The 27,448-nt window shown below is 31.2% G+C and overlaps 1 protein-coding gene across 2 annotated transcripts in view; it reads right to left on the bottom strand.

Moving 5' to 3' along the window:
- Positions 1 to 12,016: 12,016 nt before the first annotated feature.
- Positions 12,017 to 27,448, bottom strand: part of LOC132722150 (glycosyltransferase family 92 protein F13G3.3-like) — a 36,150-nt gene continuing 20,718 nt past the window's right edge. Inside the window, exons 1-2 of one of the 2 annotated variants that reach the window (XM_060706593.1) lie at positions 17,467 to 18,360; positions 12,017 to 14,909 (exon numbers count right to left, since the gene is read on the bottom strand). In XM_060706593.1, coding sequence (XP_060562576.1) covers positions 14,000 to 14,909; positions 17,467 to 17,972 — 1,416 coding nt within the window. In that variant the 5' untranslated portion in view covers positions 17,973 to 18,360 and the 3' untranslated portion in view covers positions 12,017 to 13,999. Of the gene's footprint in view, positions 14,910 to 17,466; positions 18,361 to 27,448 lie in introns of those variants that run through there. The other variant, XM_060706592.1, reaches the window with a different exon arrangement.

The following is a 27,448-nucleotide window of genomic DNA, read 5'->3' as shown; positions in this document are numbered from 1 at the left end:
CGATATAAATTAAGGTAATGTCACTTTGAGTGGAAACATTTTTGTGTGTCATTAACCAGTCATCGTCCGACTCAAAATATTACCAGAAGGATTAAAATATGATATGCGGCAAAAACGTTTCATTCTGCTTTTAGCTATAACGATAAGAAGACGTAGTTCATGTGTAAATACCATGTTTTTGGTGTACATTATCAAAAAAGTCCGACCATTGTCAAACCGTCATGTTTGCATTTTGTTTTTGTGTAGTTTTTCAGTAATTTGTTTTTCGATTTTTTGTAGAAAGAATATGCTGGACATATTCCTGTTTATGTTGATGATATCTTGTAATAGACTTATAATAGACTAAATCATATAAACAAAAATGTAGGTTTTTAATCATCTTTCGTATTTTTGAATTCCAATCGAGTTTCATATCATTACTTATATTGCTATTATTTAATAAGTAAGTTTTATACAGTATTGTTTTATTTTTTTTATTTATCATTCCTTTTTAGTGTTCAAATGCAATGCCCTTTATCAGTGAAGGACGGTTACAAAATTTTACAGTTACTACACCAAGGGTCGTGTGCGATGAAGAACAAAATTCGACGGAAAATTAATGGACTTGACAGTCATATCTCAATTTTATAAACTATCCGTTGGTATTTGTTGATCCTGTTTTTAGCTCACAGGGTGAGCTTTTGTGATCGCTTTTCGTCCGGCGTCCGTCCGTCGTCCGTCCGTCCGTCCGTAAACTTTTACTTTAAATGACATCTCCTCATAAACCACTAAGCCAATTTCATCCAAACTTCACAGGAATGTTCCTTTGGTGGTCACCTTTAAAAAAATTTCAAAGAATTTAATTCCATGCAGAACTCTGGTTGCCATGGCAACCGAAAGAAAAAACTTTAAATATCTTCTTTTAAAAAACCCAAAGAGCTAGAGCTTTGATATTTGGCATGAAGCATCTTCTAGTGAATGTCTACCAAGTTTGTTCAAATAAAAGCCCTGGGGTCAAAATTGGCCCCGCCCCAGGGGGTCATTGATTTTCCCTATATGCATACAGTAAAAACTTAAAAAATCTTCTTTTACAGAACTCAAATAGCTAGAGTTTAAATATTAAGCATGAAACATCTTCTAGTAAGTGTCTACAAAGTTTGTTCAAATAAAAGCCCTGGGGTTAAAATTGGCCCTGCCCCGGGGGGTCATTGATTTGCTCTATATGCATATAGTAAAAACATAAAAAATCTTCTTTTAAAGAACTCAAAGAGCTAGAGCTAAGATATTTAGCATGAAACATGTTCTAATGGGTGTCTACCAAGTTTGTTCAAATAAATGCCCTGGGGTCAAAATAGGCCCCGCCCCGGGGGTCATTGATTTTCCTTATATGTGTATAGCAAAAACTTAAAAAATCTTCTATGAAAAAACCCAAATAGCTAGAGTTTAGATATTAAGCATGAAACATCTTCTAGTAAGTGTCTACAAAGTTTGTTCAAATAAAAGCCCTGGGGTCAAAATTGGCCCTGCCCCGGGTGTCATTGATTTTCCTTATATGTGTATAGCAAAAACTTAAAAATCTTCTTTGAAAAAAACCCAAATAGCTAGAGTTTAGATATTAAGCATGAAACATCTTCTATTAAGTGTCTACAAAATTTGTTCAAATATAAGCCCTGGGGTCAAAACTGGCCCCGCCCCTGGGGTGTCATTGTTTTTAACTATATTTGTATAGTAAAAACATAAAAAATCTTCTTTTAAAAAACCCACTGAGCTAGAGCTAAGATATTTAGCATGAGTGGGTGTCTACCAAGTTTGTTCAAATAAAAGCCCCTGGGTTAAAATTGGCCCTGCCGGGGGGGGGGGGCAGGTCATTGTTTTTCATTATATGTGTGTTGTAAAAACTAAACATCATGACACATCTTCTAATGGGTGTCTTCCAAGTTTGTTCAAATAAAAGCCCTGGGATTTAAACTGGCCCCGCTCCGTGGGCCTCTATACAGTTGAGCGACCACAGGGCCATCATGGCCCTCTTGTTTCATAAAGTATCAATCATTCAAGTATTACGTATATTTATACATATTTGATAACACACATTTCATGTTACAAATAATGCATGCTTCTTTGATGGTCATTAACATAATTATCAAACGAAACATGGAGGGAAATAAAAGAATGTTGTCTTTTACTTCTAATGAAAGAGCTTAGGTTGTTTGCAGCTTTATCAGTTCACAGTGAATGTAAATCATAAATAATAGATGGTATTCTATTACATGTGAATGTTGAATTGTGTTAAAAGAGTCAATGTAAAAGTTGGTTTGTTTGAAAAATTGCAAACTATTTCAACACAAGAAAGGGTAATTCAATCAAAATATACTTGTTGTCGTTTAGTACAAAAGCTGGCTGCCAAAGAGGCAATAAATCTTCAGACATTTTGGTTATTATCTTGAAGAGACTTCAACAGAAACCAAATCAGAGGCAATTTGTGAACGATGTATTTTCGAAAGAAGCAATGTTGACTGTATTGCAGTATAGACTTGTTAACAAATCAACACTTCTATCTATTCAAATCAGTCAGTCAAATAATTCATGTTTATTCTTCTTAACAATCTGAAGGTTTATCTGAATAGTAAATATATAGTCAAATACACCAATTGATTGAATCAGGTCGGCATATAACACATACTATTCATGTGAATTACCTAAAATATTTATTCTAGTAACTAAAATAAACCTTACATAATGTGAATAAAAACGTCTTTGATTAAGAGAAACAAATGAATACCTGCACATACCATTGTAAACATTTTCACAATTATATTTCAAGAACAATTGGACGTCATATCCAGGATCAAACTAAAGCAAACGTTTTTTGTTTGTTTTTTTTAAGCTTGAGTACCATCCCAAGATAAACATCATTCGCACAATTTCAAATAATGAACTGAGAAACGGAATCAGCTTCCGTTTAAAATTTACTGTATCACTAAATTATATCCTTTGAAAATATAACAATATTGAAGATTCCATGTACTTGTACGCTATTGTTTACCACAGAGATGCTCTTAATTCAATGTTTTGCTGCAACAAGATAATTAGGACTCTTATTAGATCAACACATATTGATTACGTCTTTTTCAACAAAAATGAAGTGACAATTAGCCTTTTGATATACAATTACACCTTAGGAAGCCAACATAATCTAATTAGATAAATCTATGAGCTTCTACTGAACGTAGATATTCAACATTGTTGTTATTTTAGTAACAAACATTATAGTAAAATGGTAATTGTACTGGTAATCACACTTTAGCATGGAAATAATTGGGACTGATTATCAATAAACACTAAAAGACAACAAAATTAAATAAAGTTGTAAAATGACAAACTTTTAAGTAAAACATATCATTGATATTATGCAATCCAATTTCCCGATTCTTCACTTAGGATTTTGCGGACAACAATTTAAAGCAAATTCGCATAATGCAAACGGGCCATCACTTGATGTATAAAGACGATGAAGCCTCTACCGTCAATAATCTAAGCAAGCTTTTATATTGTAAACTTGCCCTTAAGTGATAAAATATATTGAATATAATAAATTTCTAAGCCTTAAGATTAAGTTTATTACCCTATATGGCAGTGGAATAAAAATTTAAAGTCATTACACTTTCAGAACTTGTTTTTGTATTGCTTCTATTGTTTGTACTTGACCATGTGGGATATTTGTAACGGTTTCAATCAGGCCAAAATTATCAGCAGAAGGTCTCAAGACGGTTCAATTACAACTTGAATTACTGTGTAATCAAGAAAAGATCAAATTTGGTATTGTGACATGAATAAATGCGAGTGGTAAAGACACATGTTTTATGCGAATTAGTAATTAGAATAATTTGTATAGCAACAAAGCAGAATCAAATTTATTCGAATGTCATGAAAAGTCGACAGCACGGTGAATTGGTTTATTATATATTGAGAGAAAAAATAGCTTCTTTCCTGTTGTTAAATAATAAACTCAAAACAGAAAATTCATCTATTAGATTTGCTACTTTAAACTTTGAGTATTTATCATTTTCATATTCAAAGTGTATGGCATGCTGTTTTTGTTATAACTTATTTATAATTATGTATAAAATTTTGCATCAATATGAAGGTTTAAACATGATTATAATATTTTTTTATTTCTTTGTGAGGAAAGTTTTGTTTTTGTAGCTTAAGAGATGAATATTGATGAGAACAAATATAATGGAAACATTTATGCATTATGATGTTGAAAATATCAATAAAAAAAATTATTGCATGATAAACTACACTTGATACATTAGAAAGTGTTTAACACTCTCTGCATGTAATAAACTCATATGTTTGATGTCTTTATCTTACATTATTATATTTTAGAAATTATATAACCCAAACAGTGATTTTATCGCTCAATAACATCACTGTTTGAAGTTCGGATGCGACGAAATATATCACGAGGGCGTAGCCCGAATGATATAATGATGCGCATCCGAACGACAAACAGTGATGTTATCAAGCGATAAAGTCACGATTTTGGATTTATTATTTCGATTCTAACACGACATCAACAAATAAATGCTGCCGTACCTGATATTTAGCAAAATTGCGCCTGATTTGTTTCCGTACTTATTTTAAGCGCGTGAGGCGTATGAGGCTCCTTATTTAAAGTCTCTTCATATTCGCAAAATACAAGTATGTTACCAGTGCATAATAAATGCAATAACGACAATTACATCATATGTGACTTTAACTGCTAAAGAATATTTATCAATAAACCATTTAAGTATCTAAACTTTTTTGGACATTCTAGGGGAGATAATTTGATTTGATAATAGTTTTCTATAAGACGTTTTGTTACAAATAACGCACAATTATAAGACACTTTAATTTCTGAATCACATTATTTATTTATTGTCAGTTAAAAAGTGTGTATAAGTATATCCTTTCAAACCTGTATAATTATTGTGCATCTTTTAATGTAATTAATTTAGAACACAATATCTTGCCGAAATGCATCTGATTTCAGTTTTTATACAATTTCAGCTATGCTTTTTTTTAAATACACAATTATCAATATATGACGGATTTTTTTCTAGTCCAACGCTTTTTGTAGTTAAATATGCCCGCTTGATACTCATATTTGCCATTGTATTCTTTATTCATCTGATGCTTTATTTTAGTAATAGATACAAATGAAAAGCGACGTAGGGTTGACCATCTTTGGCCGTTTGTTAACCTTTGTTATACCGGCAGCATAATCAGCTATAAGTCTTCGGACGATTCAATTCCATCTTGATTTAATCTAATCCTAGACCAATCAGGAAAAGATCAACATTTCATTGAGCCCTGATTATTCCAAATAACAAATACCACATTATAAAAATATTTATGGTAATAACAAAGCCAAAAACAAAAATCCATACTGTCGAGTTTTTGGAAAAAACATGCAGCTTACCAGTTTGTTACGCTCAGTCACTTTGGGGTACTGCACACTATGAAAACTGAAGGAAAACATAAGATTTATGTGTTTTTTTTTTTGAGGTTACTGTTTTTTTAGCTTTACATTTATTAATTTTAATGAGACGTTTATAATTACAGTCTACTTTAATTTTTAACATATACGAATAATGTAACATTTTATGTGTTTTATTTGCTTACAAGAGGCCCCTCATCATTATTGTACTGAATGTTACGTATTTTTGAAGATAATGTTTTGTTTCTCAATGAAATGGTATGCGGTATTTTAATATTTATACAAAAATCCATATGTAACTTAAGGCAACTATTTATTACGATCAAGTACTCTTTTATTTTCAATGACTTTTGATTTATGACACCCTTTATGTGCAATAAATATTACAATTATGTATACAAAAACTCACTTATTATGCATTAATCTTGCATAAGCAGATTGATATTACATACTTTCTCTCAAGAATGACTTATGAAACAAAGTGTATGATATATATTTGTGTACTAAGCTTGGCTAGTTATTGTTTATAGTTAAGTGCTATAAGAGTAACTTGCTATCAAGATCGAAAAGAAATTTTAATATAGTTTGCACTCTTATTCTTTTTAATATTCGTTTATCACTGATCTCTGGATAAAGATACAATACAAAATTAATTTTAACAGTGCTTTACCTGGTACGACTAAATACAATCTATTACACGTTACAACTAACACGTTACAACTAAGCAATTTAATACAGTACTGATAACTAAGCATCACATAAGTCAATATGCATCCTGATAAAAATACGATAAGATATGTTTACTCGAATATACATCATTTGCTGGTCGTAATAAATATTTGATATAGCTCATTAGTCTTCGAAAGACTGATAGAGTGTCTCTGGAAAAAAATAAATTGAGACCTTTATCACCCTAATTATAATCAATACTTGACTTGCCATTTAACATTGTCAGCATCAATGCGTCAGCCGTCTATCAATTTTCGCCTGTGTCCCAAATAAATCACTTATTTCTATTTCATCATGTTTTCCTTATGTGTACTCTACACTTGTAGGAGAATTGATTCTCCTGCTGTCAAGATGCGATTTCTCAAAAATTAGTTTAACGTAAGTGGCGATTGCAAAAACATTGAAAATGTTATAAATCAAAGATTCCAGAAAGTATTTAATATATGAAGTTATGTTTCAAGTCACGGATTTGGCTTTGATGGCGTGAACTGCGGTTTGCTTATTACTACTGCCGTCTAGAAACAGGCTAAATTAAGGCGGGCCTGCAACATTTTCATTTTCCCATTTAAGCGTTCTTAAGGAATTATGTTTCTCTATTACAGGATGCAGTCTATGTTGTAAATCTCGGACTTGTATTTCTTTACAAAATCTCGATTAAAAACGTAATTTACTAATACTAATTTTTTAACATTATCAAAGCTATACAGTAATTTCATAATGAATAACTGTTGAGTTGTTTTGAACAAGAACAAGAACATTTAGACATGTTTCAAGATGCTAATTTTTAACAAACAAGAGATGATAACTGAAAACTTTTGCAAAGTACGGCGTTTGCTATTAGGAAAATTATAACTTTATAATAAGCATACTTTGAACAATTCGTGTTTGTCAATGATACACAACAAATTCAAAAAGAACAATACAAGAATTAAGTTTGTTTTTGTAGAAAGCGTTGCTGCAGTGTTGAGGATTTGTGTTGACTTGAACTTGATTAATCTCTGATGAGTTCCTTTCAACATATAATTGAAACGTCTAAAGAATTGTTGAGGACTTCTCTATTTTGGAACAAGCTGGCACCAAAATCATTTCGATTAAATTACCCCTTGAGTGCTAGAATAATTACCGACATCTCTGACAGTTTTTATATTTTCAATTTTTATTTTCAATAAAACCTAAATATATGACGAAATAAATGAATAATTTCTTTTTACTGGCATTTTCATTAATTAAGGAGTTTTATGCTTCAAGGATTTAAATTTTTCATGTTTACTATGAATGCAAGATATGCAACAATGAAATTTTAACATCTTTGATTAAAACTGATAAAACTCAAAACATATAGTTTGTTATGGAATGGCAAAGTTACAATATTATGCAACGCTGAAATGAATGCCTCAAAATTTAGCTAGTACAAGATAGGAACAACTTTATTAAACTTCAACATTGTCTACGTGCTTTGTTTAAATTTTATATAATGAAAAATTGTGCGTCAAGTTGTTAGGCAACAAGTATTCCATTGATTATTCATCCTAGGAAGTAATTCTCACCATTCGTGGTAGCCCACATTAAGACAAAACCGGATTATAACCCATAATAAATAACATAGTTAAATACATTTGAAATTCAATCGCCTAGTTTCACTGTGTATATTACTTCTTAAATTTTAAAAATAATTACACAAGCCTATTATTGACATTTTTCTTACGAATCCCGCTGCAATTACTTTTCAATCGTCTTAAAGTAAATGGCCTAACGGAACACACAGCGCGTTTCAAAGCAAACAACACTGAAATGATTCAAACAGAAGCTGATAATATAAATCTGTTAGGTACAAAAAAGGTTAAAGGTTCATTCCAATGTCGTGTATCTTTACAATCTTTTTTATTAATGTATATATAAGGCACCGTGTCTATTAACATGCATCGGTATTGTCACAATCATAAGAATTCGGGTTTTACATTTATTTATCATAAAGACTATTTAAAAGATATATAATGAGATATGACATCATATTTATAGTTGTACAACAACATACAAATGTATATGTAATTGCATCGAGAATGATATCAACTGATCTGCTTAGATTATGGATGTGAAGTGTCAAATTTTGGTTCTACTGAGATTTTATTAATATTCCGAGCATTTGGAAACTGACAATGTTGAAAATATATTTAATTTGCTGTGATATTCTGATTTGCAAGGCATCTATTTGCTTGTCACTTGACATTTTGCACTATCTAGACTTGCTGCACAATCTCAGCTTGCTGCAGTACCTGGTTTTGTTGCAGCACTACCTGGACTTGCTGACTTTGTTTCCCGATTGTTTTGCTACATCACTGTACTTGCATAATTACCAATACTTGCTGTACAACATGAACTTGCTGCAATATTGGGCTATTCTTTAATTGTTACAATACCTAGACTGCACTACCTTAAGTGCTGCACTACCTCGACTTGCTGCAGTAGTCGACTTGTTGAAATATCTGGATTTTCTTTACTATCAAGACTTGCTGCATTACTTTAGTTTGCAGCAGTAGCTGGACTTACTGCACTACCTGGACTTCCTGCAATACCTATACGTGCTGAATTATCTGAAGTTGCGGCAAAAACCTGAACTTACTTAAATATAAAAATCTGGAAACAAAGTGATCCCTTGGAAGCATTAATCACAACAAAATTACAAGAGAATTGCAGACTCGGTTTGATTGAGTCTGTACATGAGAGATAATGAATACATGCAACATCCCTCACGCCCCCTAGCAACGGCTTGAGCTGTACTCAATTCTCAACATTTAATAGTGCTGGCATCAATGATCCCGAAGGACCAGAAAAATATAACAACACTGAAGTGAAGTACGACTTGGTTTTTCTGCATTTTTGGACCTGTTGTACGCCTATCTGCGTCACTTTAAAGCAGACTTGTACTAAGTCATGCTTCTTTCCAGGGAAGCAGACCTTTTTTAAGTCTTGATTATTACCTGTGAAGCGGACCTCTCTAAGTCTTTTTTCTGGGATGATGACTGTTGCGAATGTTCAATTCATATTTAAAAGCGGACTGTTTCCTAAACTTGCTGCGTTATCCGATTTGTTCACTCGAGCTTTGCCCTATAGACTTTCTCACAAATGGGAGATTTTGTGAAAGTCAAACCTGCAAAATCGACATTTCTTAATTCTTCATTTATTTCCAAATTCATACCTTTGGTCTAAAATCATATAAAATATGTCAATATACAGTATATTGCTGAACATGTATGCTCACTAAAGCAATACTTTATTTGTAATTTAACAGCTTCGAGAATTAATATTGGTATCTAAATATATCCCTCATGTTTCAAATATATTACACTGAAATAAAATATTTTCATACTCGTAGCACTTGATTTCGGCAGTTTCTGGACAAAGCTATCATTTCCAATATCTGGGGAAATTACAAGCCAATCAGAATTTGTGAAAATTTAGAGCAAGATTCAAAAGTATAATCATTTAACTATTGGGTTATTTGGTTCGAATTGCTCTTTATTGAATATCAAATGTAATTCTTGGCATGGGACATCTATTTACCAAGCATAACTTTTACTCCTTTTTTATAGCAAATATCAAAATAACTGTGAAAAGAGATTCTGTAATAAAGTGTGTTACTAATGTGCGTGAAATACAATTTTCTAGACAAGTAATTTCAATATATCACATTTGTATTTATTGAAATCTTTTATATATTTAACCTGGTATCCTTTGTTAACATGAAAAGTTTTACACGTTTGAATTATCCCTCATGCACAGAATCAATCAAAGCGGGTCTGCAATTATCATGTTATTTTGTTGATTTAATGCTTCAAAAGGATAACTTTTTTCCAGGTATTAATCCGAATCTACGATGGGTTGAAGGACATAAACTGTGCAGTTGAGTGGTGTTCAGATACTTTAACTATAAAAACAGCCAAGCTTTCTCAGGTTTTGTTACAGGTTATAAAAAGATAATATTTTTCTAAGGAACAAGTGATTCTGTCTTTGATGATACTGATGTTATTGTAATTGACATGGATAGCTGGTTTTGGGAATGACAGTTAAATTGGTATAAAGTTAAATAGGCCTCAAGTTAAAACGGCCAAAAATATGATAAATCGGTCTAAAAAAAGATGGCTTCATAGGTACGTTTCATATTCATTTTGGAACCAAACTGACAATGTTCAGTCACTTCGTTTCTCAAACAGTCTCTCGCAGATCATTGGATCGATTAGATATGTGTCATATTTTAAGTATGCATCGTAAATGATTGACACATAGAATATTTACTTTGTCATAAATAATCTTAATCAATTTTTTAATTCGACAGCGTACATAACCGAAATGCAGGTCTATATACAATGTGTTTTTCTTTCAAAATAATGATTACGCTTCTTTAATTCAATTGTAAAGTTTTGTTGTAAAATAAATTATCTTCAACATAAAAGTGATAAGACCACCTGTCCTGTACATAAGTATATTGAAAAGATATGTAGGCATCGACGACAGGTTAAGCATATTTTTATAACAGCCAACAAGCGGTCGAGTAGTTAAGGTCGTTAACTTCAAATCACTTCCCTATATTGTGTTGATGGAACGTAAAATATGATAAACAAGATCATCAAGGAAAGGCAGGCCCCCAGTAACAAGAGTCGGTGGCATGGAGCCCAGGAGGACCCCAAACAAAAACAGGGAAAGGCATAAGGCAGAGTACGAGCAGGCAAACCACTACCTAAGAATAAATAATTAAAATAAAAGATACTCATCAGTCAATAAAACGGTATATCTGTCTTTATAAGCATCTATTAACATGTATTCATCCTTTGGGTTAACTGTCTTTAAAATGTCATTTCGTATACGGATTGAACTTTTTGCTTTTGTTTTCTTTAGATGAGTTTGTACGAAAAACATTTATTAATTTGATTTTTTTACTTCGTGCTATTAGACAGAAATCAAGAATACAAACAGTCTTATCAAGACGTTTAACAATAGCTTATCTAGTTTATTGCCATAACTTTCATTGTTGGTCCAATATTATACAAATAGCCCTTGTTCTTAGTACAACTTGGTAAATCATTACCTTAACAATCAGATAAATGTCGTGAAACACACTCTACAGTTAGTCACATTGTAAACAAAAATTTGCTGCGTGCATAATTAATCTCTTAAGATAAGACGTACAAATAGATAAAACAGATAAAACACCTTAAAGGCAAATTAAGCCAATTTATGAAAAATATTTAAACTGTGGTGTCCTCCTATAGTTTCCAAAAGTTTATTCTATGGTCATATATCTGAGCTATGCGTTTTAGCAACAGTAAAAGTGATTTGGTACTTAGTGTTTTGTATTGAAGTCAAATATTTTGTTCTAGAACATTTAGTTATCGACTATATTAATGTAAGTAGTATCGGACCGTTTATCTCGCACTTGCCAACAACATCCATATAAAATTCTTTCGTGTCATATGCAATATATAATACCATCAACTCAACATAATAACTTATTGTATTACAAACCTTCAATTATAGACCAGTTACCTTTAAAGAGACTCACTGTGTCCAAAAAGCCTAAAAACATAAAAATGTATTTCTTACAACTGGGACACTTACAACAGACGTATATGCAAAAGATGTATAAGAAATATAAAAGAAATCAATTGAAAAATATAAAAAAAACAAGATCAACAAGGAAAGGCAGCGTTCAATGAATCCAAACACCACACGACCAGGCAACAAACGAGTGTGCTATTTTAGCCGTATTGAAAGCAGCATGCTTATTTCCATGAAAATATTGGAAATTTATCTATACGTAAAATATAGTAAAGTGAACAAAGATATTAATTTAATTTGCAAAAGAAATTTACAATTCACGTATATTAGAGGTCACAATATGCAAAAATAGCCCTTATTGCATTAGTAGCGCAACAGAAAAATTGTAATTAATACTGCAAGATCGACCTTTACTCGCACTACTTGTAAATTATTACTGCAATCTCTTTACTTTTCTTAACATTTTAGTACAGTTTTCTCAAGGTTTTATTTTCTTGAAGTATGCAACTTTAGTGAAAAGTGCTTCAATATTTAAGGTCATTTTCTACAATTAGCATAATAATTCTGGACAAAAAAAGTTATTGGTTTAGACCTATATTAAATGGGACTTAAATCTTGAAAAATAGTTCCAGTCCCGTCATATCAAAATTCCACTTTAAAGTGACAACATATTTATGATCGCATATAAATAGATTTTCGCCTTAAGAAAGTACCATTCTGTTTTAGCACAATTTACGATGATCCGTTTAGAAGAAATGCCTATTCATTTTAAAAACGAAAAGAAATGTGTGTCAACGAAATGTAAGTGATAAATATGCCACATCAGTGTTTCTCGTTCATTGTGCTTATTACAGATGACTTATTTGTCTGACAAGTATGTTGTAATGGAATACGTCTCGTATTGTTAATTATAATGACAAATACGTAATAGAATATGTCTGGTATTCCTTTTTAGAAATAAAAATGTTGCCTGGTTTCTGCATCCTTCGGCCAACAGAAGAGAGACGTTTCAAAAAATTATGAAAAACTTTTGAAATGACATTAACTGAATTTGATTCCTTTCCTTTCCTTTATTTCCTTGGCCTTACATATGCTTAAATATAATCTAACAAATAGTTAGGCTGCTATATTATTCTTATTTCAAAATAGATTCCTAGCACAGTTTCATTTCAATCAATATATAATTTGTTTGTAATAGTGTTATCACATTTCAAAATGCAGAACAAATCTTTATAATATAACTTTATTCCAGGAATTCCAAGTCTTGTAAATTTGTAAAAAAAGTCTTCGGAAACATGCAACACAATACCTGTTTACTTTTAATATTGATACGATAAATCAATAGAGATACTCTTTATATTAAGTGTTTGAAATACATCAATGAAACGTGTAAATTATTACATGAATTGTAAATATTCTAATTTACTTTTTTATTAAGTGTTTGAAATACATCACTGAAACGTGTAAATTATTACATGAATTGTAAATATTCTAATTTACTTTTTTATTAAGTGTTTGAAATTCATCACTGAAACGTGTAAATTATTACATAAATTGTAAATATTCTAATTTACTTTTTTATTAAGTGTTTGAAATACATCACTGAAACGTGTAAATTATTACTTGAATTGTAAATATTCTAATCTACTTTTCTTTTTATTTACGTGCATTTTACTGAAAATTGATTTTCTTGCATATTTTTCGGCTCATTTGGAGGTACATGTATGCAGCTTCGAAATTTCATATGGCCGTGTATTAATGATCCTTTTTGATACAACTGGAGGAGCGGATCATGTTGTATTAGCTTATTGACGTTTGAACTGGGCCATGTAACCTTTCAAAACTCATTTTAACTAAAAACATATTAACTAAAATGATTATCATCTTATATTTTGACAAGTGATTTTAGCATAGTTATTTGGATTTTTTACAAATAACGACCAACTATTATATATATTTTAGGAAAAGGTTAAGCCTAGAAAAGAACAGCATAATCCTAAACAAACACATCAATTCGGAAATTGAAGGGTGAACAAACACTATATGATTTTATAAAAGGAAAATCGATTTCAATATTAAATGAGAAATTACTAAATAATAATTCAGATATTTCCACACACTTCAAACGTTTTTGAAAGTCAATGTCCAGTAGAGGATTATAATGTCTTTTATAAGTTGTTTCTGTTTCAAAAGTACTTTCATCAAATAACCTCTAAATTGTGACGTAAAATTTTGTTTCCTGTAGTAAGTGTTTTATTCTATCATTAGATTCTTCAACTTTAATTCTTTCCATACGCGTTCAACATTGTTGATAAGCACGTCTTCAAATTTGTCGAGGACTGTAGTATCTTTAACCCTTTGCTGTTTATCCTCGTAATTCTCCCAGTTTCTATAGTGGTGGAGCAAACCTATTTGTTGAGCAACTTTAACAACACGTGCATTGGGGATTTCATGTATAAGGATATAATTGACACGTGATGGCCGAACAAAATACTTTGAACGGTCCATGTGGCGATATATCTTTGTCTCGTGATCAAAATGTTTCAAGGTTATTAACTTTAGTTGTTTGGCCTTTGTCTTTCCTTTGAATTCTACCTCATCATTTGTCCATTCTTTTCTGAAAAAGGTATTTTTGAAAATGAATCCATCCGCCGATTGGTCAAGATCTTTCAGCATTTGAGTCCAGTTGAAAGCATTCCCCGAATGAGGAATAATGTATTCATCCAAGTCGATATTTGACATAAATTCTGAGATTTGCTTAGTCCTGAAAAGACAGTCATTCAGTGCAACAGTTTGACCAAAGTAATGAATGTGATGTTGAACCGGAAACGGAAGTCTCCATGGAATAATTTCTGAGAAATTGCGTTCCGAATAGAATTTCAAAATATTTTTCACATCTTCCGATATTGAATAATCATAAACGATAATTTTGTCGACACCAAGAATTCGATTGAGTTCTACCCATTCGATGAATTCATGAGCACTTCTGTAGCTGAATATTGGCGCCAAACAAACCGTAAAGTGCCGTTGGTAAGTGTCGACTTTTGAGGCATTTTTTATACTCAGGAGATTCAAAGCGTTTTGACACGGATGTGTTGCCAGTGAAACAAATGATGGCGTATCATTACCATTTAATTTACATTCAAACGTCACTGCAGTATACCTGTAAGAGAATAATAAATTGTTGTATATTTATATACAACGTGGTAACATGTGATATGAATTTGAAAAGAAAAAACACTTCCTAGCGGACACAATATCAGATTTAACTAAAAAGTTACGAAATAAGTAAATGTAAAAAGGATTAATCAAATTTAAGAAAACCCAAGGAGAACATTAACTTAATGCGATTCCATTTTGGAAAAGGCCACTACCGGGAGAAATTAGTTGTCGCGTCTTCATCGCTTGATGTCATTCTTATTTTACAACTGTTAGAAAAAATATATGAATATACAATGGTCAATAATTTGCAAACCTTTTATACGTAAAAGCACGTTATGCGTCAGAAACGAATATAGCATTCCTCCTAAGAAAAGGTCGAACATGATTAAAATAACCTTTAAATAACGGTTTTAGAGAATATCATGTCAGATATCAAAGTATCGCTGAATGTGAAATTATTTGTCATAGAAAATAAAATATAAATATGAAATAGTATTTCAACTTCCATACAAAATACAGAATCACTACAACCGTTCTTATTAACAACTAGCAACAAAAGCAAACGACGGGTCGAGTAACTGGCCGATGAGTTACTTTGAAACTAAAACGGGACACTTAAAATAAGAAAGCTTTTAACAAGTAAGAATAAAGGTATTCATGGGGCATAATGGGCCTTTAAGCATGTTTAATATGATAGATAATGGTATGTTGGGATGTGTAATATTACAAATAACGTTACGTTTATTTCTTCCATATATTGTTAGAAAAGAAGTTCACTCTTTACTAGATGATTCACAAACTTAATTGTCGAAACCGAAACGTTCGGCAGTCTAAAAGACAATTAATATTTTTCGTAGTGTTGCAGTTGCTTAAAACACTTAAGTGTGTGTTTTTAGTTTACTTATGCTCGCCACCGGTTGCCCATATGAGTCCCTCAGATGAGTATAGGTCATTTTAGATTTTGGAGGATAGTGCAAGATACATATACAGAGAGAAGGCCCAATTCAATAAGCTTCTCCTGGTTCATAAGCGTGTCCAGTGTTTAAGCACTCAAATACTGGACCTCAATTTAAAGTCTCATCAAAAATACTGATTAGTAATCAGTTCGCCAGTCCGGGAATTGAACTCACAACGCCGAGATTACAAGTCTATGCATGGTATTTATGTATAATATACTAGAATTCAGTATAATACTCAAAAATGTATAATGAAACTACTATATCAAACGTGTAAGATACAAAAGATACTATAACATGGGTGTATTATTGCTTTAGGTATTTTGTAACATTATAATACAAGATGATACTTAATGAGTGTATTATTTTGATAGGTTGTGTTGATTTTGTAAACAAATACAGCATGTGTATGTTATTCTGAATCGTTGTATATATTTTCATGAGATATCGGATGTATCGCTTGTGTTGATTTGTGAGATAATATTATAAGAGTGTAATATTCTGATCGGTTGTATCGCTTTCGTTAATTTGTGAGATAGTATTGTATGAGCGAATTAATCTGATCGGTTGTTTCGCTTGGGTTGATTTTCTAAGATAATTTCACATGAGTTATCGGTTGGTATAGCTTGGGCTTATTTGTAAGATGATATTACACGATCGGATGTATCGCGTGAGTTGTAATCCCAAAAACTCGAATTGTCAAACGATGGAACACAGCTCTACGAAATTAAGTCCAAGTATTCATGAATTGTGTGCGCAAAATTCAATATTATTACATTAATGTTTTCTGAGACAACTTAAACTTAGATAGTAACGATTCAAATAAGCGTAATTTACTATAATAACGCTTGTGCTGATATGCTACGCTTATTTCCTTGGGTGGGCTTTTAAATATGGACAAAATCATTCAACATTTTATGGAAATGTACTACTTACTGAATGAATATACTATCTGAATAAGATAAAAGGTGCAGTCAGTGATGAAATGGTATGGATGTTCGAGCTTATATTGGTTTGCGTTGGTTGCATGAGTAGAATACGTTACCGTCAGCAGATTAAAGGTTTAAGACCCATTATGTCCAAGTAACTTTTTTATTTATATTCCTGAAAAGATTTTATTTTTTTTGATGTCCTATGATATTTTCCAAAAAGTGTCTTATTGACAAGTTTCTTAAATCGGATTTATGCTTATTTTGAAAGTAAAATAGTGTTAAGTGAACAAAGAGTGTAATTAACACATTGCAAACGGCACCTTAAATATTTTTTCTTTCTTAAAATCTTAGTACATTTTGCTTACGGTTGATTTCCTCGAAACAGGTTTGGCTCATCTGAAGGCATTCAGCTTTAAAATGAACTAGTAATTTTATGGAAATAAAAATACTACTTTGTTAACTTTGTTAACTACTTTGTTTTCTTTCGATCTTTATGACAAAAAAAATCAGAGCTACTTTCTACTCTGAAACGTTTATATAAACGTTATAAAACTTATGTTGCCCGTTCTAAAGAATGATAATATTCGTTTATAAGCCATAATAAGTCTTTAATGTTAATATTTTATTATATAACTAATATAGTTCAAATGATATGGTATAAAGTATTTACGGTGATGGTCCGGCCGGGTCGTTTGGTGTTCCGACAATAGCATCAGTTTCCCGCATTTTTATTTCACCAGTTACGTCCTGTATTGTCCACAGTTGGCAAATAACAGTGACTTTATGCATTGGTTTTGCACCAATGATAAATAGCTTTTTCTCAGTATTAATATAATATGCTGAAATAACAAACATTGTCAAAGATTTGTCTATCGGTTGCCAAGACCCATCTTGGCCGATCTGTGTTTTATCTAGTTTTCCTCGACAAACTCCGTTAACCAAAGAATTATCCAATACAGGCCGTTTAACTTTGTCTCCGGGAACTGCTGTATTATCGAACCAAGCATCACTTGAGGCTTTTCTAATCAAACTTTTAAACGGTATATCAAATACAGAATTTAAAATAACATTGTAAACTTTGAAGTTACTAGCAACTAATACGAATATTATTAAAACCACGAGAACTAATATCCACACTGTCTTACGTTTCATAAACCGGTATTTTTTAGAAAACATTTTGTGATATGCCTGTCTGTTCTGAATGTTTATGTTTCAGTCATTCAAAACATACACAATTTTTAAAGTTTAAACCACATGCATATTACAACCAACTCCAAGATAAAGATACTCGTGCCCTAGTTTCTTTAATTTGTCCTTATATAATGATAAAGCCAACTATATATATCGTGGCTAAAGCACATTCATTAAATTTACTTTAGGTTATCAATTAAACAATGAATAGTTTACAATAATCTATTTTCCGACAATGTTTCGAATGTTTGTTTCTAATTATGCAAACGTGCAATTATGCAGATAAATACACAGTTTTAGTTTAAGTGAAAATAAATTAAACACGTTCTACGTACATTGCACTTATCATTCACTCCTTAATGTTTGAATTATTTATCTCAAGGGTTTTATGTGTACAAGGAAATCCTTTACGAAGATAACACTTTTAAAGGAACAACCTCATCCATGATAAACCACATATTCACTTTATTACAGTTTGACATAGTTAATTTGACATTGTCAATTGTTCTGTTTCATAGTAGAAGGCTTTTAAATTCATCGGCGCGGAGAGTGTGTTTAATTTTTTGTTTTGTAATTAGTCTTTTACAGATTATATTTGGTGGGTCGGGGTAAGGGTTACCTGGAACCACTGTATCTTGCGTTATCCTCTTTTGGTTTATTCCAATTTAACTCGGAAAACAATAATATGGAAAAAAAACAAGAACAATGAGCGCATCCCCCAACAAGAACAACCGGAATGGGGCCCAGCTGAACAAATCCAAAATCGTTGTATATGAATAAAACGAGTTAAAATTTAGAAATAAATGATATATTTGATGTCACGTGTTTATTGCTTTTACATTTTTTTAACTTACTGTAGTCTGAAGTAATCTCAACGGACAAAGAAATTACATACAAATTCAAACGCGCTTGTTTATCTCAATCAACTACGTGTGGCCTATATCGTTTAAAAATGAGTTAGAGATAACGATTGTTTTGTATTCGTAGCAGTACATTGTATATTGTATTATTATCATCATCATTATCATTTCTTGTATTGATGTAAGCTCTATTTTTCACGTTATTTTCAAAGGCTAAAATAATTTATTCTCAATGCAAATTACTTAAATGATTGTATCTATATTACATATGATTATGTTTTATCAATAAAAAAACAATCACAGGAAAAATAAGACATCAAAGCGAAGTAAGTAATAGAAAGATCATCGAAACACGAGGCTATCTGATTTGTTCGAGGTGGCCTAGCCCCCGAGTATAAATCAGATTGTCGAGTGTTTTGATGTTCTTTCGTCAAACATAAAAACGCGTTTCCTGTTGTCACAATATGAAACCCCAGAAAAAAGTAACCAATGAAAGAGCTTCTGAATATTGATCTATTCCTATGGTCCATGATTTTTCATCGTAGCACCGTTACTTTTCCCGACATTTATAGTACAAGATTTTCTTTGAAAAGTATGAATCATTGGAATATGAAAATATGTGCATGGTATATGTTTATAATTTAAATATTGAAATATATAAACAATAACAGATGGCCCAATGTCAAACATGGCACGTGATAAATCACCTCTCCTATTGTATAACCACAAATTTTCGTAAGTAATTATCATCTTTATTATTAGCCGATGTATTCCGAAAGAAGTCACATGACAACAAACTTCGTAACAAATGATGTTATGCTGCTTATTGCGTTTGCTTGGTTTTCTTCGTCCTCTTCATTATTACTTTCACCGTTAATTTTGATCATTTCAATATATATTATAGTCTTCTAACTAGAATTGTAAATTACGGTTAATAACTTGGTGGAAATTGTCTCGTTTTGGAAATGTTCACAGGATAAAAAGTGATTTATTGCTGTGAGATCAATTAAAGATCAACACACATAGGGGTAATCAAATTTCCTGCCTTTCAATTTAATAAAAATTTGGCCAAATCTCGATTCTTATCTTGTATGACCTAAATACACACAAAAACAATATCCATGAGGATCATCCACAAATATTTTTTCCATTTAATTTAATGTCACTTTCTTTTCTGACTAAATACATATTGAATCAACACAATCGTGCTATCGTGTTTTTGTTTTTATTATTTGTTATGATTAGTAAATGAAATAAATGTTGATGTCGGATGGCGACATGGCCGATTGACCGTGTGTGTTCAAACTCCGTCAGGGACAAGACGTTCTTTCTGTGCGCCAGCAATTTTACACTCAATGCTTAGTACTAATTGGTTCCGGGAACTGATTCGAGAGTGTTTCAATAAGATTATAGTTTTCAACGCAATCGAACGAAAATAAATTCGTATTTAAATAAATGTTGATGGTATACCATTTGAATGAATGCAAAAGTCTGACCGCTTAACGCAATGGGAAGAGCATCTGATTGTTAATCCATAGGTCGCTTGTTTCATCGTCGGAAAGTTATCTCTTTTTGAATATTATTTACTGATATGTTTGTTTTTTAATGTTTTATCATGTGTAAAACTTTAGGGCTCAAGTTTGCATATTGGTTTATTCTGTTTTAGTCTGTTAATGCAAATTAATTTTATCTGATGAGATTAGTATCGAGATCAAAAGATATTTTACTATAATTGAATTGAATAGATATTAACGAATTGCCACTTAAAATATGGCAACAGGAACTACACAAACATTCTACAAACATTTCAAAACTTATTTTTTGCTTACGTTTTCCAACCGTAAATTGTAAATTAAACACACTTCTTGTTTACATACCAAGCTTATATTTAAGCTAAATCCTCAAAAGATATTTTACATGCTAAAGTAATTAATTAAAATGGATTAAGCGGACATTGACAAACTAATGTTTAATTTTTTTCCAGGAAACAAGACAATGAGAAATATGCAACGTAATAAAATGTTACCTTTTTCTTAATAATAAGAAATTTTGTGTTTTCATCATTTTCATTTTTAAATGTTGAAATTTACTACAGCCGGTGTTAGAGGACGTGGACGGTAGCTTGCACTTTCCAGTACCGTCCATAAACAGGCTCAATCGAACCGAGCCTACAACATTTACCATTTAGCCGCGATGCGATGGCTGTTCTGAAGGAATTCTGTTTTCTCTATTGTACCGGTCTCCGTTATAAATTAAGTTATTGTCAGCATTGAGTGAAAACACTTTTTGTGTCACTTATTGGCCATCGTCCGATTCAAAATGTCACCAGAAGGATTAAAATATGATATGCAGCAAAAACGTTTCATTCCGCTTTTAGCTACAACGATAAGAAGACGAAGTTCACGTGTAAATGCCAGGTTTTCGGTATACGTAATCAGAAAAGTCTGACCATTGTCAATCCGTCACGTTTGCATTTTGTTTTGTGTAGTTTTTCAGCGATTTGTTTTTCGATTTTTTGTAGAAAGAAAATGCTGGACATATTCCTGTTTATGTTGATGTTATCTTGTTGAAAATAGACTAAATCATATAAGAACTACCGAAACAACAAAAATGTAGGTTTTTAATCATCTTTCGTAATTTTGAATTCCAATCGAGTTTCATATCATTACCTATATTGTAAGTTTTATACAGTATTGTTTTATTTTTTTTATTTATCATCCTTTTTAGTGTTCAAATGCAATGCCCTTTTATCAGTGAAGGACGGTAACAAAATTTTACAGTTACTACACCAAGGGTCGTGTGCGATTAAAAACAAAATTCGACGAAAAATCAACGGACGTTACAGTCATATCTCAATTTTAAAAAGTATTGGTTGGTATTGGTTCATCTTGCTTTTTCATAAAGTATCAATCATTCAAGTAATACAACAATGTACGTATATTTTTACATATTTGATAACACACATTTTATGTTACAAATAATGCATGCTTCTTTGATGGTAATTAACATATTTATAAAACAAAACATGGAGGGAAATAAAAGAATGTAGTCATTTACTTCTAATGAAAGAGCTTCGATTATTTGCAGCTTTATCAGTTCACAGTGATTGTAATCATAAATAATCGATGGTATTCTATTACATCTGAAATAAAGGTTAATAAAAAATAGGTTGTTTGAAACAACAACGCAATAAAGGGTAATTCAATCAAAATATCCTTCTTGTCGTTTAGTACAAAAGCTGCCAAACAGGCAATAAATCTTCACGTTTTGGTTATTATTTTGAAGGGACTTCAACAGAATCTACATGAGAGGCAATTATCCGGACGACGTAATTTCAAACTGTAATGCGATATAGGCTTTTTAACAAATAAACACTAAAAGTCTTCTTTTTATTTAAATCAGTACGTCAAATAATTCATTTTTTTCTTCTTAACAATTGAAGTTTATTGAACAGTAAAAATATAGTCAAATACACCAATTGATTTAATACCTACTATTTAGGTGAAACCTAATAGATTTTTTTTAAAAAAGGTTTAATAAAATATTGTACCGACCCTTTTAATGAAGCTTTAATAAAAAATTAATTCTTTTCTATAATAATTTTATCAAAGTTTTTTCAGTCATTGCAATACATTTTTATTGAAAAATTTGCATTCAAAAATGTAAAATGTCATTTTAAATTTTTTAAAAAATATTTTAATGTTGACCAAATCCTTTTAAATTTTCAATTTTGAAAATTTATAAAGACAAAGTTTAAAAAAAGGTTAAAGGATTCTTATGCATTTCATTTTTCAAGACAGAAAAGTCGCACCATTTATTTCTAATACGTTGATTTTCTTTTCTTTTCATTTTTCAAAAACTAAATGGCTTGAAAAGTCTCCTAATAGACAGTGTAATATGCCCGTCTACGAACTACTTTCAGAATATAAACAAATTATGCAAATGAGTTTATATGTGGAATGTAAGCTTTTTTGAAAGAAAACATTGTGAATTTGTCCTAGAGATTTTCATTATAAAAATATTTGTTTGGTTCAAAATGTATCTTGTTCCAACTAATCCCATTAACCCAGATTTTTCATATTTTATCTTTGTTTAGAAAATACTTAATCAAACAAAATACACGAAAGCAATGCAACAAATGAACACTAGTATTTAGTTACACCCCTTGTCCCCTTTTGTTCCCGTATCAGCCCCTTTTATTTGTTATCATTTCACTTATTACATGTCCCTCCCCATCTTTTACCGCCTTTTTGTCCCTTCCCGTTTTTGGTTCGGTGCCTTCTGGATGCCATGCTGCTGTGGCTGGATTAAGTTATGTGAAGGTCACCTTGCCGTGCTGTTGTTTGTTCTCATTTCATAGTCAGGTATTGTTCAGATATGTCATTTACAAGTAAGAAGTAAGCCGGTTTGTAGCAAACTACATAATTATGTCTTATTTACAACGTTTCATTTATAGTCAACGTCAACCTTTATTAAATTTTTAAGTAAAAATTGCAAACAAGCAGCTGTGTAAATACGTTTCGTTCATGACAATTGTATTTGTTGTGCTTTTTAAATTTATATTAAAATTCGTACCAGTAATATTATGCACTTGTGTCTGAGGCGTTGCCTTTAAGGGTTTGGGGCATCAGAATTGCAGCCACCATATTCTCTGCGTGATCGTTGGGATACGGCTAAATGGGTTTGAGTTTCTTAAGTATATGCATCTCTTAGCGTCAGCAGGTCTGTTTGACCTGGGTAACATCCGAAGCTATCCATAATCATATTTGCTGTCTCTACGCGCCATATGACTTAAATTGTGTAGATGCGCCGTAAAACAAAATTTAACAAATACCAGTAATATTATTTGATACTTATCTTTCATAAAGGTTGTTGACTTAAAACTATTTGCTCCTAATCGTTTACAGGAGTCACAAAGAATTGTGTCTTTAGTCGTCAATAGATCATTTAAAAACATTTCCAACAAAATCTATCGGTATCTATTCTGTGATATCACGTATTTGATTCCGTAGGCGTTGATACTCTACAAGGGATTTAAAAGCTTAGGGTATACACATAGGCTATAGATCAAAATGATTATTTCTGGACCTACATGAGCTACATTTTAATATGTGCACTACTGACGAATAGCATGACATTTTATGACAATTATAACATTTTATATGTCTTATAGATATCATATAGCATTTTAATTAGTCAAACGAAACATTTTATACTGATTTATTAGTCTAACGAAATGATTTATTATTACAAGGGACTTTTCATAATTGATTTAAGTTACGTTTCTCAACACGTGCACCTATTATCGAATGTCCAACGATTATGATAAATCATAAATACGAAAGTGCAATTATTTGTGATGCTTAAGTCTTAACAAGAATTGCAGTCATGTGCTCCGTCATTAATATTTTTTCATTCTAAAATTACAAGTGATTAGCCTAATTTGTAACATTTGTCAACAATCAGAAGTAACATTATTATTATACTCATTATATTTAATGTGTGCATTTAACATTTGAAGACTAACTTTACAAAGTTATGTAGTAATCACCATTTATTATCTTTTAAAGAGGAATTTCCTATGCAGGAACTAGAGTTAAAAGGTCATAGATTGGAGGATATCATTGTGAAAATCAACTATGTAAATTATTTCATGTAGTTAAAACTCGCAATGGCAACAACAAACATACGTTTTCGCAACAGCCTACAATTCAACGTCACTATTACAAATGTCAACCTTCCTGTAAAATTCAAAATGACAAGTTACTTTGATCTTCTAAAACAATTGTGCAAAAGATTTAAAGAAAACAATCTTCATGTGAAGTTAAAAATGTGTATCATTCACAAGCTTAATGCTGTTAAAGTTAATAGAAGTCGATGTTTGTGATGTTTATGAATGCAAATTGTCAACAATATATAAAGTTTTTTTTCCAGCTGGAGCTCCAGTAGTTACCGCGTTTGCAACATTCGAAATTAATATGACAGTACCTCAAAGTCGAAGGTTATTAAATATAATTCAATTGTACGAGATTTCATGACATGAGCTAGAGTTCCATATGCAAATAAATCTTCTTTTTACAAAAAGAGGAATTGAGATTATCATCAAACACAAAAACACACAAAAAACAACAACAGTATATTATATAAATATGTAAATAACTAGAGAAGAAATGCCAATTCTGTTAACATTTAATTTCCGTTTCTAGACAAATTAAATCATCTTTTTAAAGTAGATGCTGGCCTGAAACAATTTAATCATAGTCAATGATTGTACTTGACTTTTTTCTTGAACGCGAGTTGCTTCAAGTCGCCAGTCTTTATTAATTTCCGCTTGTAACCTAAATTAAACGCTCACCAGTATCCCAAAAAGTTCATATACTGGACACTGAAAATGATAAATAACATTTTTTTGTTTCTATTTCTGCGTAAAACTGCAATGTCCTTTGGATATATATCATAACTTATTAAAGAATAGTCGGGGAAGAGACTTGAATGTACAATTTACGTCGATTTTTCTTTTCTGATAATATATGATTGCCACATGCCCATGAGTATTACAGCTTAGAATTCATTTGTTTGTAATGCCTACTGTTAAACTAACCGAAGCAATAATACCACCTAAATGTCTATATAGAATTATGTATTTGTGTTTGGTGTATCAACCATCGTAACTTGAAAAATATTATATAAACTGCATAAGTAGTATACCTTACCTTTAAAAACTGTTTCTTATTTCTCGTAATTCGACATCGGCAAAGGGATATGTGAATGACTGTAAACCTAAACCGAAATGATTTCTTTTTTATTTTGGTTATGATCGCTTTTTAGCATTAATTTTCCTTGGAAGACAACTGTAAATCATTTTTCTTACAGACAAATTGAAGATGTAAATACCACAATTTGGTGAATAAATTTGGAAATTACAAAATTTCTTTTAAGTTCCTTTTAATGCCAATTCATTTCCGAGAAAGGTCATAAATTATTTCAACACAATACAAAAGCAGCAATTACACTTCACGCCTTCAGTTCAATCTTTAAACTAACATGTGTATCACAATTTAATATAACTGTAAAAATAAAAATTAGTTCCCATCGGAAAGACCGTTAACTACTGACTGTAACACTAAATCGTGACACATTCTACGATTGTCCGATAATTTCGAAGATTCAGTTTACTTGTACGTTTTTGACCTGCTTGACCGTTTCTAGTCAAATTTTTTTATAGGCACATTTTGTCTTAAAACAATTAAATTTTGTTTTCTTTAGGAAGGTTAAACATGAATTTAATAATGTTTAAATATTGGTTTCAGAGAATGTGAGATGCTTGTTACATGGCATAAATAGCGATAAATGTGAAACATTTTGTCATCAAAATAGCAAAATGTAAACAATGTATTATTTTAACTATATACAAATTACTATTTCACTTTAAATGTACTTTTTGCCAAAAAAGCAAAATATGAACAAGATTGTTAAGGTAATTGACTAATTAGTAACGTTTTGGATATTAAAAATGTACTGTACACTAAAATCAAAGAAATTTTAAGAAATAAAAATAAAGTAACTTCTGAGGCATAATTGGCCTTTAAATTGTCGACGTGATTTGTACTTTGTCTTACTTTGTCGTCCAATTAGATGCCTTTATTTGTATTTTTTGACAGTCTATCTCGAATAAACAGTCCTCAATAAAGTTTATTTAACCATTCATTTAAACGTCTTGTCTAAGAAATGTAGGTCAATGTCTACGTTAGTTAGACGCTAAAAACGAAAAGATAAATGTCTAAAACAGGTCTTTCGTTTCTCCCTTTTGGGCTGTTTAAATTGGTTTGTTTATAAACCTCTAACTATAATATAATAAAATTCAAAATATACTCTTGAATAGTTTGTAGAGAAATACAAGTTAATTTAAACTTTTATTAGATCAACACATATTGATCACGTCTTCTTTAACAAAAGTAAAGCATCAAAGCAGCAATATCTGCAATTAGCCTTTGGATCCTTAAGTAAAACCCAATAATCTAGTAAGCTGCTACTGTGCGTAGATATTCAACATGTTATTTTAGTAACAAATATTGTGAAGTAGTGTTTATTTTTATATAGATTTTAAGATTGGATGGAAAACCGCACAGGGTGAATCCAATCCAAAGTGTCACGTAAATAAACGTGTCACTTTCACGTATGTTTTAAATCACTTTCTTCAAGCTACACATTGTATGATTTAGCAATACACACAGTTTTAAGTGAATAATGAATTCATTTATGCGATCAACAACATACTTTCTGTCCTCGTTTGTTTTAATAGTATGAAAATGCTCAATTATAAAAGTGTTTTTAAATTGGTTGTTAATCTTCAAGAGTCTTGATAGCCTTTTTTAACAACAGTGGCAAAATCGACAATAAGTCCTTTCGGCATTTCAGTTATATCTTATGACATATTCAGCATGGGCTAATCAAGTTAACTGACACAATATCTTTGTTGACGTAGATACGATCTTTGTTGACGTAGATACGACATGAAAGCTTCAGTTTGTTTTGTTTTCTTTGTGTAGTAAAACATGTTTCCATTTCTCTTGCTTTGGTTAATTGCTTTCGGCACAGCTG

The sequence above is a fragment of the Ruditapes philippinarum genome, unplaced genomic scaffold (genome assembly GCF_026571515.1).
Source record: "Ruditapes philippinarum isolate M1 unplaced genomic scaffold, ASM2657151v2 ctg3992_1_1_1_1, whole genome shotgun sequence".
NCBI lineage: Eukaryota > Metazoa > Mollusca > Bivalvia > Venerida > Veneridae > Ruditapes > Ruditapes philippinarum.
This window is presented reverse-complemented; position numbering and strand designations above follow the sequence as displayed.